The sequence below is a fragment of the Vicia villosa genome, linkage group LG5, assembly GCF_029867415.1.
Source record: "Vicia villosa cultivar HV-30 ecotype Madison, WI linkage group LG5, Vvil1.0, whole genome shotgun sequence".
NCBI lineage: Eukaryota > Viridiplantae > Streptophyta > Magnoliopsida > Fabales > Fabaceae > Vicia > Vicia villosa.
Window position 1 is genome coordinate 122,201,505 of NC_081184.1, and position 16,098 is coordinate 122,217,602.

Below are 16,098 nucleotides of genomic sequence, written 5' to 3' on the forward strand. Positions count from 1 at the left end.
CACTAAAGTTTGACTATATATACTTTAAGAATAATGTCATTATGTATAATAGGATCTCGAGATTCAGTCACACTTAATGTTGTTGGGTCATCAATTTAAGGAGTAACATAAGGGGAAAATTTTCAGTAGGGTCTTTCTTTATGAGCAAATCATTGTGTGAGTCCTCTCACTTATGAAATGCTCAATCTCCAATTTTCTTATCAATGTAGGACTTTCTCACACTTATTTCTTAATACTCTCCCTCAAGTGTGAGTCTATCAACAATGCTTCTTCTAAAGCAGAAACTCTTTCATTCAGGTACACTCTGTACCGTTGTTGAAACTTTTTCAACGTAACATGCCTTCTATCCACCACCATGTGAGGAAGACTTTTGATACAACTCAGTTAATCCTTCACTCGAACTAACGACCATAGATATCAAATTATAATTTGGCCTAACTCATTCTTACAAATTATAATTTGACCCCTTGTCCTTCCTTTGAATACATTCCTTTAAAAGATTTATTTTCATTCAAAAATCAAAATCCTCCTTATTTTAAAAAATTAAAATTTGAATTTTAAAAAATTAAAAAATTGTATTGGATGAGAAATTTGAAATTTTTTGAAATCCTTGAACAAATTATTCAAATATGACTTATGTTATAATATTTCAAAAATTAAAAATATATTTATGATAAATATCCTTTTATCACTTATACAAAAAAAAAATGAAGAAGTTCAAGATTACACAATGTTTTAAAAAAATATATATTTTTGAAAGTCTTTCATCCCCCTCCCTCCCTTCTAAACCCCCAAATATCACAAGTGATGATAAGTCAAAATATTACCAACTCTACTTAAGTAGATAAGTCAAAATATTATCAACTCTACTTAAGTACAGGACATAACGGTCACAAACTTTCAAAAATGTAAGGTTCAACGCAATCAAGTCTATGAAACACATGGTTAACATTTTTTCATCCGACCTAACTTGAGACCTTTAGCTTATTTATACTTGTTTTCTTTTGAAAATTATTATAAAATAATCATATTTTCAATCAAAATTGTTGTATTCGCCATTTATCATGGTGGATGATATTGACTACACCAATTTTAAGAAAAAGCGTGGTCCAATCATAGAAGTATTAAAGTTATGAAAGTTTTCAATAATTTAGCTGGTCTTATTAGGTGTTCTAATTAGTTGGCGTGCTAGAAATTTGAAGTTAGAAAGCAAGACATTATAGACATAAAATAATATCTCTCTATTGGGACGAATGGGGCACATAACACTAACATTAAGTGCACTCAGTACATCAATATCCCTAAGTATATTGAAGGGAAAAATACAAAATATAAAACCACAAGGGTTTTCTGCACAAACCGCCAGAAGTTAGGAGGTCGCCCCTAAATAGTCATCATCACTTCAAACGAGACTTCCATCTTCGTTCAAGACAAAGATGCCTTCACAATACAAATGACCCAACATTATCATCCTCGATTAGTAAACCAATAATCTACACTCACCCCATGGACAAGGCAATGTTGACGGCTAGGTAAAACTCTGAAAAACCTGCCAAACCAGTCCCAACATAAAATATTGAGAGTAAAAACTAAACTTGGAGAAAAAAGTTGCACCTATTCTCAGAGTCATTGTTAATTGATTGAATCACGGAGCCTGTGAAATACACTAAAATGCCCATGGTATTAATATTAACTTCCACGCTGTTTAATCTACCTATGAGTCCACCATTTCGTCTTGCAACTAGATCTACCTATGAGTCCACCATTTCGTCTTGCAACTCGCTTGGTGCAATCAGCCCCGGAATAGAAAGCATTCTTTGTCGTTCCCTCTCTCTTTGTGCTGCAGCCTCCTCGGCATAGAGATCTTTGTTATCCTGAGGTACAGAGGATGACAAACATCAGATATGTGTAGTAGGGACAGGAAGGAATACAATCAACAATTTACAAGGGTGAACATGATAAAGCTCAGAAACATCAAAAACTGTAGCAATGAGCTAATAAAATGATCATAGAAAACAATCATGCAAGTAAACTTAAATTACAAGATTTAATGGTCAACTTATAGGAGTCCCAAAAAAACTTCTCAATTTGTTGCTTTTAACCAAAATACACCTGAATTCAGCACAAGTTTAATTAGCAAAACTAAATAAAGCATTACCTGAGCTGAAAATTCTTTTGACTGTATAAGAAAATCTCGTATATGAGTTTTAAATGTAGAGAGATCAGTTGTAGACTTGAAGAGCCCGTGAACAAATTGGGTAACCTGAAAATTTGTCGAAATTAGTCATTTGTCCTAACAAAAGGGAAATAAATATTGTTTATCTCTTCAATTACCTCAGCTGTTGTCATGTTAGGAAAAGAAGCACTTAGAAGCTTTATAGTATACTCACGTACAAAATCTGCATTATTTGCATATGAATATGAAGTTGTAGTAACATCCCATAGGGGCTCGGTTAGCAAACCAGTTTCCACCTGAAAGGTCAAACTCATTATGTGCTCTTGCTAAATTGAGATACAAAAATAAAACCAAAATCAAAAAGCATGACTATGACACTGTACCAGACAAAACAAATGCTGAAGCACCAAGACATGTAATTTGAACCCAGGCTTATGAAAAGTATCAGTTAAGACAGCAAATATCTCATTCTCAGTTGTCAAGAAATATGTCCGGTAGAATTGATTACAGAACTCTGAACCCTGTTGTAAAATAAGGCATTCAGTCAAAATATAGAAAATGGTGATATATGCAGAAGTTGCAATAACTTTGTCATGAATGGAAAATAAAATTTATCATTGATAAAAAGACCAAGTGTGACAAAGATAAGAAGTCCTCAAAAACATGAAAACCTGCACACAGAGTGTGCAGAAAAACCCTACGCCGGTTAGGGTGCAAAGTATTTGCACAGAAAAACCATACCTGAAACTTCTTCAACATCTCCAGCAACAGGTTCAGACCAGTCTCAGCAATATTCCTTTCTGTATGCCGAAATGCCCACATGATTGAATCCATAACAAGCTTCAATTGCTGACACATGAGCCCAAAAATATCAGACAGAATGCAGAGATTGCAAATTTTGACATGCAGGCGCAGTTAATACCTCATACACTAAAAAAACTGACATGCGACTGATTCGTTGTGGAAAAAGGGGAAGAAAAAAACCTGACTTGACAAGCAGATTAATGCAGGAAAACAGTGAGTAGCTATGGCACGGAGTAGAGAGAAGAACTTAAGCCGGTGCTCTGGGTAATCCTCGAAATTTTTTGTAATCATCTGGGTAATAGAATAAATAAAATATATAGTTCAGTTGATAATCTCAGAATAATTATTGTAAATTTTGAATCTCCAAATAATCCTTATAAATTTTACTGTAAATTAACATTTCTAGTAACAATAAAACTAGATGTCTTATTTTATCAAAAATATTTAATTTACATTTAAATCTGTAAACACAAGTCCGTGATCTAAATACAAGACCATGACTATTTTATTTCAAAGCTAAAAATATTCAAATCAAAGGAATTAGTATATTCCAAGGTGGATATCAAACACAAGGGCCGCCACCAACCACATAATAATAATAATAACAATAATAACAACAACAATAACAAACTAGAACATTTACAAAGCTGAATATTCTGCATAACTACCTCTAGTGTGCACTGAAAGACAGCTTCAAATATGCGAGGTACATCTTCAATCATGGTAGCCTTATATCTGGAAGTAAGAGGGATAGAGTAAATGAGTGAAACATGTGCTTATTACATAAACCTCGGGAAGTAAAGAATATAAGCATGCATAATGCCAGATGTCAAAGCACCGTACGCAATCAACAAAAAAAATAAACAGAAAAAAGAGAAAGAAGCATACTTGTTTATTATTGTAGCAAAAAGTGACAAAACCTCTGATTCCCTTGCATCAGGAACATTCCTAGCATAATCTCCCAGAACAGGATCCATCATTGGTGGCACAAATTGTTTTCCAATCTGGGGTTGATCTTCAGCCTTATCCAAGAATGTCTCAATTAGTTTAAGTGTCTCCCTCTTAACCGAACTGCATTACGAAGAATATATATAAAGGGACTGAACAGTCATCATATTTATTAAAAACCAATATAATCTCAATTAATCTTACCGTAGAAGCTTCACATAGGATGTTTTAGATGCATAAGGTCCCCCTTCTGAAATACTTTTTGAAATAAGTTCACTGTACATTCTGTTGAAAACCAAAAAACTGATTTAGCATATATCGATCAAAAAAATTAATCAAATCAAACTACTTATTGCTCTGTATCAACTGTTATTAGCATAACTGGTACAAAAAATATCAGTTAACAGAACACACCTGTACACATTCAACATGTCCAAAAAGATCAATGTGATTTGGGGAAGGAAAAATGTCCCTAATGAAGATGCCACACTTGTATTCGTCTGCAATTAGGAGGAATTAAAACACAACATTAACAACATAAAGCAGCAGAACAACAAAAATAAAAGTGAGACTTGGTATTTATTACAATCATAATTGTTAAGAGTCCCCGACAATGAAATATGGCTTGAACATTTGTTTATAAGTAACCATCGCCTTACAAGTCTGTTTTGTAAGGTTAAGCTAGGCCCAGCCCAAATTCTAAGATGGACTCAAAGTAGTTCAAGATACGTTGGACGACATGTTTTTCGGTTTCTGCTATCAGACCACACACATCACTTATATCCACGCATCAAGAATGTTAAGCGTGCGAGGGGTGTATTTAGAGTCTCACATTGGATGGAATATGATCTAAACATATCTTTTCAAGTAGGGGAAATCTTCGCCATACAAGCCGGTTTTGTAAGGTTGAGTTAAACCCGGTCGAAATTCTAAGAATAATTACACATCGAGACGTAGAAAAACCAGTAAAAACAGAAGTTGTGAATGAATAAAGGAAACTAACTTTCCCATAAATTTGCAACAATTAATAGTGGGTACCAAAGTCACGTGCTAACTGTTTAAATTCCAAAATAAAACTAAGAAAATACATCCCTACTCCTTTTCCATGCTTGTAACCAACTAAGTAATCCAACAACATAAACAGTGTTCTAACAAGGACTGACATGCGGGCAATAAAGTATTAAATGAAATTTCAATATTCAAATGGCATCCTAGCATGCACGGCAAATTATGAAAAGAATATCCAGCAGAATAACACAAAATTACAACAACAAAAAAAGACAAAACAATACCTGCAGTATATTAAGTACAGTCCGTATTACATCTTGATCCTTCAAAAATTCAACATTTTGATGTGCCTGACCAATAATTTCCATCCATTTCTGCAGGAATAAAAACCAAAATCATAGGCATCAACTATAAGACAGTATTTCCAGGAAGAAAAATTACAAAATTAAAAAACAAAAAAAAAAACATGAAAGTCATTTGGCAAATGACATGGCTTCTTAAGCAGGCAAAAGACCTGATTAGGGAGCCCCATCAACCGCTGAATATATTCATCTCTCTTTTGTGAATCAGACTCTGCTTGAACCATATGAGCAACCTACAATTTTCAAAAATATAACTTACATTGCAGACACAAGAATAAATATAGAATATACGAAATAATATATAATTAAATAAGAAAAATTTAAGTAATGAGTTTAAGGAATCTAAAAAGAATACAGATTCATAGAAGGAGTGTATCTGATGGGGTTCAAGATCTGCAATAGTGATTGGAAGGCCTGATAGAAGTTCCGATACAAATGGCTCATTTTCGCCAACCTGAAATAGCAATTACTTTGACAGTTATGGTTTACATCACATACTAACATAAATGGACGAATTGTGGGACACGCATTAGTCATTTTTATTTAAATTCAAAAAGATGAGAAAAGGAAGGAAATTATTGTCCTTATTACCTGGGTGATCACAAACTTCCGCTTGCATTTCTGAACTATTTTCAAAAAAGTGTCGCAGGCCATATCCTAAAACAATTGAAACAGGATCAATAAATATTATCAACGGAATATTACATTATTTACTTAAAGTGTAATGCAGATTATTTTTGAATATTTGACACAGACATGCGGATATTATAAGGTACATATAGATTAGAATAATACTCCAGCAAGCCATAAGTTAGACGCTTAGTGTTCACCGGCATATAATACACAATTGAAGTTAAAGAATTGAGTCCTTCATCGGATGATAGAAGTTAAAAGTTAGCTTATTTAGAGGGTTAAATAGGCTATAATGCTGCCATGAAGAATATAGTGTATCTTGTCAAATTGCTATATATAGTACTATATAAGAAAAAATTAGTCTGAACTCAGAAAGCCTTAATTAATAAGACAAGGTTCAGGTTAATCGGATATTTAAATTATTGCAGATAAGAAAATCAAGCTAGCTTAGGAGAAAATAAATCACAACATAGGTTGCTTTTAACAATTACAAATAATTAATAATATCATTAGATGTAACAGACAAGTTGAAACTGAAAGTAAGCTTCAAAAGGATAAAAAATAACCTGAACTCCAGGATGTGTCTCATGCATAAACTCGAACAACTTGTTAACAACAGTTTTAAGAAACTTCCAATGAGCTCTTAAAAAACGTGGATACTGGCCAACAACATACCTATCAACCGAAGCAACTGAACATTATATCTAAAATATAGCAATATTAAACAATTAAAATTGCAAATATAAACACTTCTTACATGATATTACTTGCAATAACTGCTTTATTATCTTTTCCCTTCGTGATTTCACATAGATTTAATAAATCACGAATTACCATAACCAAAAATCGGTTTTCCTGTCACAAATCCAAGGAAGAAGTCCAACCATAAATAGGGAAATAAAATACCAAAACTGATAAAACAATGCCATAAAAGAATTACAGATATAGTTAACAAAGTTTAATGAATCAGTTGAGAAAGTGATATTACACATTCATCAGTCCTAGAAAAGACAAAAACAAGCCAATATGTGTGTGCGCAGAGAAAGATTGGCAATTCATGGAAGAGTAGTTGAGGATCCAAAAAAAAAAGGTCAAATTGCTTGACGCTGCTGCTAATTAAAACATTCAATATGCCTTCCAAGATATACCCATATGCCATCGAGAATCATTAAAATTTACTAGACGCTGCTGCTAATTATGACATTCTATATGCCTTCCAAGGTATACCCCTATGCCATCGAGATAATATTGAAATCGGCATGGATGTCCACAAAAATTTTGTTAAAAAAAAACTTATAACCAACGGGATACCGCAATAATGGAAATGCCTCAACAGATTACAAAAGCTGTACATATATTTAATATTGAAAATAACCCATGCACATACGGATATAAAGTCAATCAATAAATACCATAAGGTTCACAGTACCTGTTCTTCAATCATGGAACCAGATATAGATCCAATTGCCCAGCAGAGTGTGTTCAAATTGTTCCATGTCCAATCCTCACCACTGAGCTGTTTGCTTAATTTCCTCAGCATCTGCACATTACATGAAACGAGGCAATTTAATAAAAAGTGTAACAAATTATGATAGGTAAATTCGTCAAAAAAAACAAAAGTTTATGATAGGTGGCCGTTACACCCTATCACTCTTAACCAACACAACATACTAATATAATGTTGCATTTTTAGGTTATTCAATTCAACTTTAGGTCATTAAAAAGTCATATTTCATGAAAGTTGCTATCGTAGTTTCATAAATTGATAAATAACAAATCGTTTCATATTTTAAACAAATACAAATGTCCCAACAATAAAAACTAAAACTGATCAAAAAACAAAACCACCATATAATGTGATTGCCTTTGGAGCAAAATAAAAGGGAGGTTCTTTTGGGTTCATATACCTGTTTTTCAGTATCTTCATGGTCAAGATGTGACAAGTAAATTAGAGTCTCCCTCATAATCTGTATAATTAAACAATGGTATGTAAGTCTCAAATTTATTGCATTTGAGTTGATTGAGAGCAATCAATAAAATCTAGCAAAGATATGAATATCAGACACTAAAATCTAGCAGAGCTTAGATATGAATATCAGACACTAAAATCTAGCAGAGCTTAGATATGAATATCAGACACTAAAATCTAGCAGAGCTTAGATATCAGCTTATAACCTTATATTGAACAAGAACATCATTGTCCTTCAAGGTCTCACGGACAATATTTCCATTTTCATCTTCAACTATGAGAACCTCTTCAGGCTTAGCCATTCGGCAGATCATTAGCATCCTCAACTTTGACATGGAACCAGAATAAAGCTGTCGGCGTTGAAGAAGCGGAGAACCATGCCCATCAACCATACCAGGAAGCATTCCTGATACCTGCTTGCTCCATTGAGAAAAATACATCAGTAAGAATTATACACAGCCACTTTTCTCAGAAGTGAGAAAAGAAATACTAGAAACACACAAAAGACATTGAGATTAGTGAATCCATTTTATAAATTTGAAAATATCATAAATATTAGTGGTAGTAACACCACAAGCATGAATCCTTTATATATATATATATATATATATATATATATATATATATATATATATATATATATATATATATATATATATATATATATATATATATATATATATATATATATATATATATATATATATATATATATATATATATATATATATATATATATATATATATATATATATATATATATATATATATATATATTACTGTGTCCATGTCATAAATTTGAAAATGAATCCTTTTTATAACATGAAGATTAGTGGTAGTAACACCACAAGCATGTTTTAAAATTGTTTAAACAATACCAAAAAAAACATAGATTAAGTCGAGGAAAAATGAGCAAAATAAGCAAAATTTTAATAGTAACTAGGATGACTGACCACATCTAATCATATTATTGATTTTAGTAATTTAATTAGTCACTTTCCAACCAAGTATTAGTTCTTGATCCAATAATAACAGACATGCTAAACAAACAGTGACACTCTTACGAACATTAAGAACAAAGGACAGGCATTAAAAAATGAAACATCTATTAAAGATGCTAGGTTATAGCTTGTAAGAAAAATGTTTTAATAGGGGAAAAGAGAATTGCCAATTCTTGATTTTGACAATCCACGAGTCATATCGTAAGTTTCACAGCACCTGAAGTCCCATCAAGTTTGCAGAAGCTGCAGGATTATCCAAACTTCGGTGTGGCTCAAACAGCTCCGACACCAAGGAATTCCAGTAGTCCAAACACACCTATTATTTTCAACAAATCAAATACAGTATCAAAATTTGGGTGTTTGGAACAGGAGACTGGGACACACAAATGCAGTATGACATACCTTAAAAACCTCGGTATCGTCAACATATGAAATGCTGATAAGATATTCAAGGCCCAACAGCAAAGTTGATATATTTTCTTGAGTGGATTCCAGGATGCGGATATGAACCTGCATAAATAGAAGACTGTCAGAATATTTTTACCAGAGAGCAGAACACCCAGCAAGCACACCAATAATGCAGGATCTATTCTTTAACTCAAAAATTCAGCTTAAAGACACCAGCCTCAGCAAAGTAACATTCTTTCACACAGTTTAATTATATCTGTTAAGATCCTCACCCTACGAGCCGGTTTTGTAGGGTTGAGTTAGGCCAAACCACATTTCTTAACAATATCGTTTGATGATTATGCATCACAATAAAATTAAAGACATGAGATTTTAAAAATCTAACCTTATAAAATGAAGTGAAGAACAGTGCCAGGTTCTGTATAAAAGCCTAAACAGTGGAAAATAAGCATGGTCAGACAAATACTTCAAAATTAATTAAGCAAATTAAGAATCTTATTTCAGTAAAAACCCACTTGTTCTTCACCAGAGCCATTTGCATATGCCTCGGGTATATTTGTTGTAGGCGGGAGTATGCTCTACATTTTACATTATCACAGTCAGCCAAAATGCTCAAGCATAATCAAATGAATAAGCATAAGAATGCTGTACATGCTACAAAAAGGAGTTCAATCATACACACCTGCAATTGACCTATGAATATACCATACATCTTGACATACTGCACATCATAATAATCCCCAAATTGAAGGGATGCCACCTGGAAACATAAAAAGTGAATATATTGCTATAATAAAAATTCAAGTAAAAACATCAGAACTGGAAGGATGGAACATACCTCAGATAAACATTGCAATGTTAGGTTCCGATATGCTGGAACCGGGAAAAACTTTAGGAGCGTCTCAAGCTGAGAGACAAAAGTTAAAAGATTTTGGTTAGTGAGTTCCTTAACAAGAAATTCATTTTGAGCAGAAAAATGAACCTACCAATGGTGATTCAAATATATAACCCAAGGGAATCCATGATAAGAAGGCATGCAATGTGGACAGTGTAGCTCGTATGAGCTCAGCCCTTTGAGATGCTGATAGCACATATAAGCATAACTCGTGTATGAGTTGAAATTCACTGCAAACAATCAATTATAATTCTTAGCAAAAGATAGACACTTTGTAGAAAGTAAAGGTAGATAAATAAAAATCGCTGAACAAATAAATAGTCATCCAAAGCATGCATGATAAAGAATGTTAGATATAAAACCATTACCAAGTTTCCACATAATTAATAGCTTATGCTTTCCGGATAAATATAACAAGGGAAAGCAACAATATGTATATCAAGCCAATTAATATAATAAAGAAACTCCAGCACATCATTATATTATACAACAACAAAGTCGTATCTCACTAAATGAGATCAGCTACATGGATCAAACCACACCACATTGTATCAAAAACCATATTTCTATCCAACTCGTTTATCTCGAGGTCTTTCCATGTATAGTTTTTCTAGGCCTTCCTCTATATCTAGTAGTTTGACTACCCTCAATCTGGAAACTTAATGGTAAACTTAAACAGCGAAATTCTGAGCAAAACTATTTCCAGATCATAAACAAATTAGTAAGTAATTAAGTCAATAAGTAGATTCCAGTTCAAAACTACAATCAGCATCCCCTCTAGCACCTATTGAGGATAAGATTGTATGCATCTACGCTACGAAGACACCGCCTGGTGGGAGCCCCGTGCAAGGGCCGTCATCTTTTAGTGATAATTCCTGGATTAGAAAACAATTCTCCTTTGTGTAACTTACCTAAAAGTATTCATGTTCTAAAGAGACTAGGCAATTACTGATCACCAACCAGAATGTTTGACGTCAATCGCCCCAGTCTAACTATTACAGGCAACAAAGGCAATTACCAAATCACAAGTAAGGCAATACAAATCCAAACTACAATATACTTTCTCACTTATTAGTTAAAACCAATTGCTCTACCTAGCCACTTATATATGCAGTTCTTACCAATTGCTAGTCCTTCAATCTATAGAGCACATTCCAAGAATATAGTGTACACAAGAAGTTATAAAACATCACAGGTGAGGATTTTAAGAATGCAGCCTAATGAATCCATTAATGTACAACAAGTAATTAAAACTCAATCTTTCAGACACCCAACTTAGAAGAAAGATGAGTGAAATGGAAAGCGGAAAAGAATACATAGACATTGAGCTATCAACAGCTACCTGTTCAATGACTGTTTAAGCTCTTTAATCTTCTGCTGTGTCATTTCTCCTCTCGAAAAATCAAAAACCTCTTCACTCAAAAGCTGAGCACACATTTTTTAAGTTAGTCATTGACATTGACATAAGAAACATAATTTATGAAAAGTGGGGAAGACTTACTTTCAATATAGCCATGCAATTCTCACAGATTGTTTCACTAGTTTTAGCTGCTGAGACAAGATCAGGAATAAAGCTTCGCCATCTTGCTGGCCACTCATGCTTCAAAATCTGCGTGTGAGACACACCCACCATTACATACAGCCTTTTGGTGAATGCAAAAAGATACAATAATACTTGAAAACAGAGATTTTGAATCCAGAAATACAAACAAACAAAAAAAGTGAAAAAGAAATCTACAACCATAATATAAATGTGAGTGTATTAAGTATTGCAGAAAAAATAAAGACTTAGTTGAGGAAAAAGGAAAATAAAAACTTAAAGCAAGTCAAACTTATAGATGGAAAAGAATAAGGATAAGCTACATGTGCAAAATAACTGTTTGAGAGACGAAAGAATAATTCAAAAAAACATGTCAACATTAAAACAAACAATACAGGAGTAGAGTAAAGTACAAAACATCTTAAGATGAATGAATGTGTATATAAAAAAAAGAAATCATAAAAGTTAACCATTGAAACAAGGGTTTCGGGACTTAAAAAACACAGGAAATATTAGTCAATGTTAAGAAACTGCGGTGTTTACCTGAACTAATATAATGTTGAGTTTGTTGACATACAACCTTTCCGTACGAAATGAGGCCTCATTGCTGGAAAGCTATGCGAGAAAAAACAAGAAGAAAATCAATGATGCAGAAAATCCAAGTACTAAAAAAGAAAAACTATGTATGTCTGACTAGCTCAACACAAATAACTGCTTTCACCAAATACAACCGATACCTGTACAATGATATCAGAGATGAAATTCTTCATCCCGTCTCGCTGCTCAGCAGGCAATGCATTCCATCTATATTTAATCACGCCTTCAAGAACCTGAATATAACGTACAAGAATAGAAAATACATAAACTAAGAAAGGCAGTAGATATAATATTCCCATAAGAGATGAAAAACTTGTTGACATTTAACAAGCATTGTTTCCAAAGGCAAAGCTAGTAAATAGGCTACAGATGTCAAAACTAAGTAATCCATCTATAACAAATATGAAAACATAAACACAGCAGTCAAATGAATATTGAGTCAATAGGTTTATCAAACAAAGTGATATGGAAAGAACATTTTTGTCATGATCCAGCCTCTTGGCAAATGTACTAACTGAAGTTTCAGAAAATATAAGCTATATATTCAAGACCACTGACAAAGCAATTCCAGCTACAGGTAATCAACTCAAATCTCACATAATTACAAACTGACGCACCTCACATTTAGTGCTTTAAAGTTTAGAGTAAGTATGCTTTCAAATAAAGTGCATTACTAATCAACCAACCCAGAACACAAATATTGATCATCTAACAAATCAATAAGAGCTTTTGCATTATAAAACCAAAAAATCCGAGAGTCGTGTCGGACAAAAACAAAATTGTCATTTGCATTAACTATGATTGAAGCCGTAATATTTTGCAGGAAATCATGAATCAAATATCCATATTTTATTTTGAAAAATTGCAATCCACCCCTCCTAACATTAACCCTAGAGGAGTTCATTAAAAAAACAAACCTGCAATGCAAAGAACTTGGTGTTCAGATTTTGAGTATTCTGCAAGATATGCATAACTTGAAGCCACATATCAGGATTATTTTGCAAGTCCCGCAAAATTGAATCGGCAGCACTTCTCTGCACAGTCAATATGAACACAAAAAAAAATGTTAAACTAAGAACATACAAAATCGATAAAACAAAACGGCCGCAAACAGCATCACATTAAGCTCAATATTCATAGGACTATTAATCAATCACAGAAACACTGCATCGATAATCAACCACAGTGGAATTCATGCTTGCTGAATTCAATCAATTATGATAAATCATACAACGAGACTGACGAGACTTAATCAGTTTGAAAACAAAACGAACAGTGAAACACTGATGAGACCTAAAGTGCGCATTATTCACGGTAGTGCTCGTGACATTGTTGAAGAAAAAAGAAAATAAATAAAATTGAAGGTGGAGATGGTGACTGACCTCTTGCTTAGATCCGGTGCCATAGAAGGCGGCGACGGTAGCATCGAGCAAGGGCACATCAATAGGCTGGCTCAAATCTCTGAGCTTCTCAGCGGCCATGGCGAAGAAGAACAAGACTGAGAGTGATTAAACCCTAGAGTAACAAAAACCCTAGACGCGGAGGTTCTAGAGAGAGAGGGTTCAGGGAGAGAGAACAGTTTGGACTTTTTTTTATGTTTTTATCGTTATGAGAAAAAATTCTAGTATTTATTGAGTTGAAATAATAATTATTTTTTGTGGAAATTAAAATAAAGGTAAAGGGGGAAAAGAAAAGACAGCTTGAATATGAAGCTAGAGGGGGAGTTTGAAAGAGGGGGGAACGGAATGAAGGGAGCACGTAAATAGGGGTGATTTTGATTTTGATTTGATTTGACGCTAAGCTATATACGGTCACTGTGAGTGTGGTGAGTAAGTGAGAGAAGGGACTTAAGGAGATGGATTCAGCAACGGAATTTAACTTGTGGAGAGACATTTTGGGGCCTGTAGATCTTTATTGGAGGAGAAAACGGGTAGAAAGTGGAGTTTTGGGGAATGGTTTTCTTTTTGGTGGCTTTCTTTTAGAGGAAAACAAAATACTTGAAAATGTTTAACAACCCAAATTTCAATTTTCATCTTAAAAAACTTGTATATTTATATACATGTATTCTCCGTGTTAAGGCGCCTAAATATTTCATTATCCCGCGTTAAAAAATAATTAATTAGTGCGAAAACGCGCCTAAATATTTCATTCTCCCGCGTTAAAAAAATAATTAATTAGTGGGATAAAGCGCCTGAATATTTCATTATCCCGCCAAACAACTTTTGTGTTAAGAAAGAATATTGGTTGGCGCATTAAGGCGCATAAATATTTCATTATCCCGCGTTGAGAAATAATAATTGGTTACCGTGTTAAGGCGCCTAAATATTTTATTATCCCGCCAAACAACATCTATGTTAAGAAAGAATAATTAGTTATTGCATTAAGAAGCGTAAATATTTCACTTCCTGTGTTAAGAAAGAAAAATTGGTTACCATGTTTAGGCGCCTAAATATTTCATTATTTTGTCGGACAATTCTAATCAAATTCGGTCTGCATTCACCTTTTTTCCACTTGCAACATACAAAACAAAACAAATCTTTTGTATTTTTCAATTTGCTTACATTTAATCATTTCTAGTGTAAAGTTGATTGATCTCCTTCCATAATCGTGTGAGTCTCGTCATTATCTTTTTTTTGATGAGAGTCTCGTCATTATCTTTATGTGATCGGTTACGTATCTCCATTCCATGACAATTAATGGTTTTTACATATTAGAATCAGTTGGACATTAAAGTAAACCCCTTAAAAATAAAAAATCGCATGCATCCTTTTAAAGCAAGTAATCTAGCAATGCTTCTAGAATTTATCCTTAAGAAAATGGATAGTTCAAATGTACTTTGTTTTATTTTTGATATGTTGCTTCGATGTAATTTATTAGGTTTTTTCCCTGCTACTTTTCTTTGCGCACTTTATACATTTGAATGTGTTTTTTCATGCTTTGTTATTATATTCATAGCTTTTTCTAAGTAATTCATCCAACATCTCAATGTATTTTTTCCTCCCTCACTTTATTTTTGCTTTTCGTGTATTTAGAGGAATGAATATTTTTCACTCTAGAACTAGATGATGATCCCAGAGGTTAAATTCACTATGTGTTGTGGCGATTTAAGACTTTCGATGAGGTGGATAAGAGACTGACCTGCAAGATTAGCACTCCAACACTCAAGTCAGTAAAAAGTGAAGTTTGAATAAAAAAGAATTTGAATATCTAAAAAAGTGTGTGAATAAGAGAGATATACTTAACAAGTGAATGCGTGTGAGGGGCATGAAACGCAATTATCCCTTTGATCGAACTAAACGGGTATGCGAAAATTCGCAGGAGAGTTTCACCGGTTGGTGGAGAAAAGAATATCATTTGTCCTACATTGAACATGTGGAACTGTGTGTTTACAGGTTTAATCGAGAAGTAATCAAAGCTCAACTGTTCATCCATTCTTTAAAGTGATCTTCATCTTCATCAAAGATATTCAACAATCTTCAACAACTTCTCATCATGAACACTTAACACCAAGAAGCAATCAAGTTTTCTGAAGAATATGAGCGTATTTTGAATCCATCTGGATCTGCAACTATAACTGTTCCTCCTCCTTCATCAACTGTTCAACCCAGTTCTTCAACTGCTCCTACCATTGATGAAAATCACATCACAAGGAAATCTCCCCAGGTTCATTGCATCACTCCTCCTTCATAATTGAAAGTTTTATGTGAAAATCTAGTTAATTTTGAAAACCTTGTTGCAAATGGTTTTAATTTCAATG

At 33.4% G+C, this 16,098-nt stretch overlaps 1 protein-coding gene across 2 annotated transcripts; it reads right to left on the reverse strand.

The window, feature by feature from the left end:
* Positions 1-1,217: 1,217 nt before the first annotated feature.
* LOC131602289 (protein EXPORTIN 1A) lies at positions 1,218-14,252 on the reverse strand. 2 transcript variants are annotated; one of them, XM_058874370.1, is made up of 33 exons: positions 13,724-14,252; positions 13,259-13,375; positions 12,482-12,574; positions 12,288-12,359; positions 11,706-11,813; positions 11,547-11,629; positions 10,296-10,434; positions 10,148-10,216; positions 9,992-10,069; positions 9,825-9,887; positions 9,695-9,739; positions 9,304-9,411; positions 9,119-9,217; positions 8,107-8,313; positions 7,839-7,898; positions 7,361-7,471; positions 6,689-6,786; positions 6,498-6,606; positions 5,890-5,955; positions 5,654-5,752; positions 5,451-5,531; positions 5,221-5,310; positions 4,343-4,428; positions 4,133-4,213; positions 3,869-4,051; positions 3,649-3,715; positions 3,161-3,271; positions 2,918-3,025; positions 2,560-2,697; positions 2,335-2,472; positions 2,159-2,263; positions 1,715-1,874; positions 1,218-1,549 (listed from the first exon to the last, which is right to left on the reverse strand). In XM_058874370.1, exons 1-32 carry the CDS (start codon positions 13,820-13,822, stop codon positions 1,752-1,754), a joined length of 3,234 nt encoding a protein of 1,077 aa, XP_058730353.1. In that variant the 5' UTR covers positions 13,823-14,252; the 3' UTR covers positions 1,218-1,549; positions 1,715-1,751. The 2 variants fall into 2 exon arrangements, with proteins under 2 accessions (XP_058730353.1, XP_058730352.1); XM_058874369.1 differs by having other exon boundaries at positions 1,218-1,874; positions 13,724-14,251.
* Between the last annotated feature and the right edge of the window lie 1,846 nt (positions 14,253-16,098).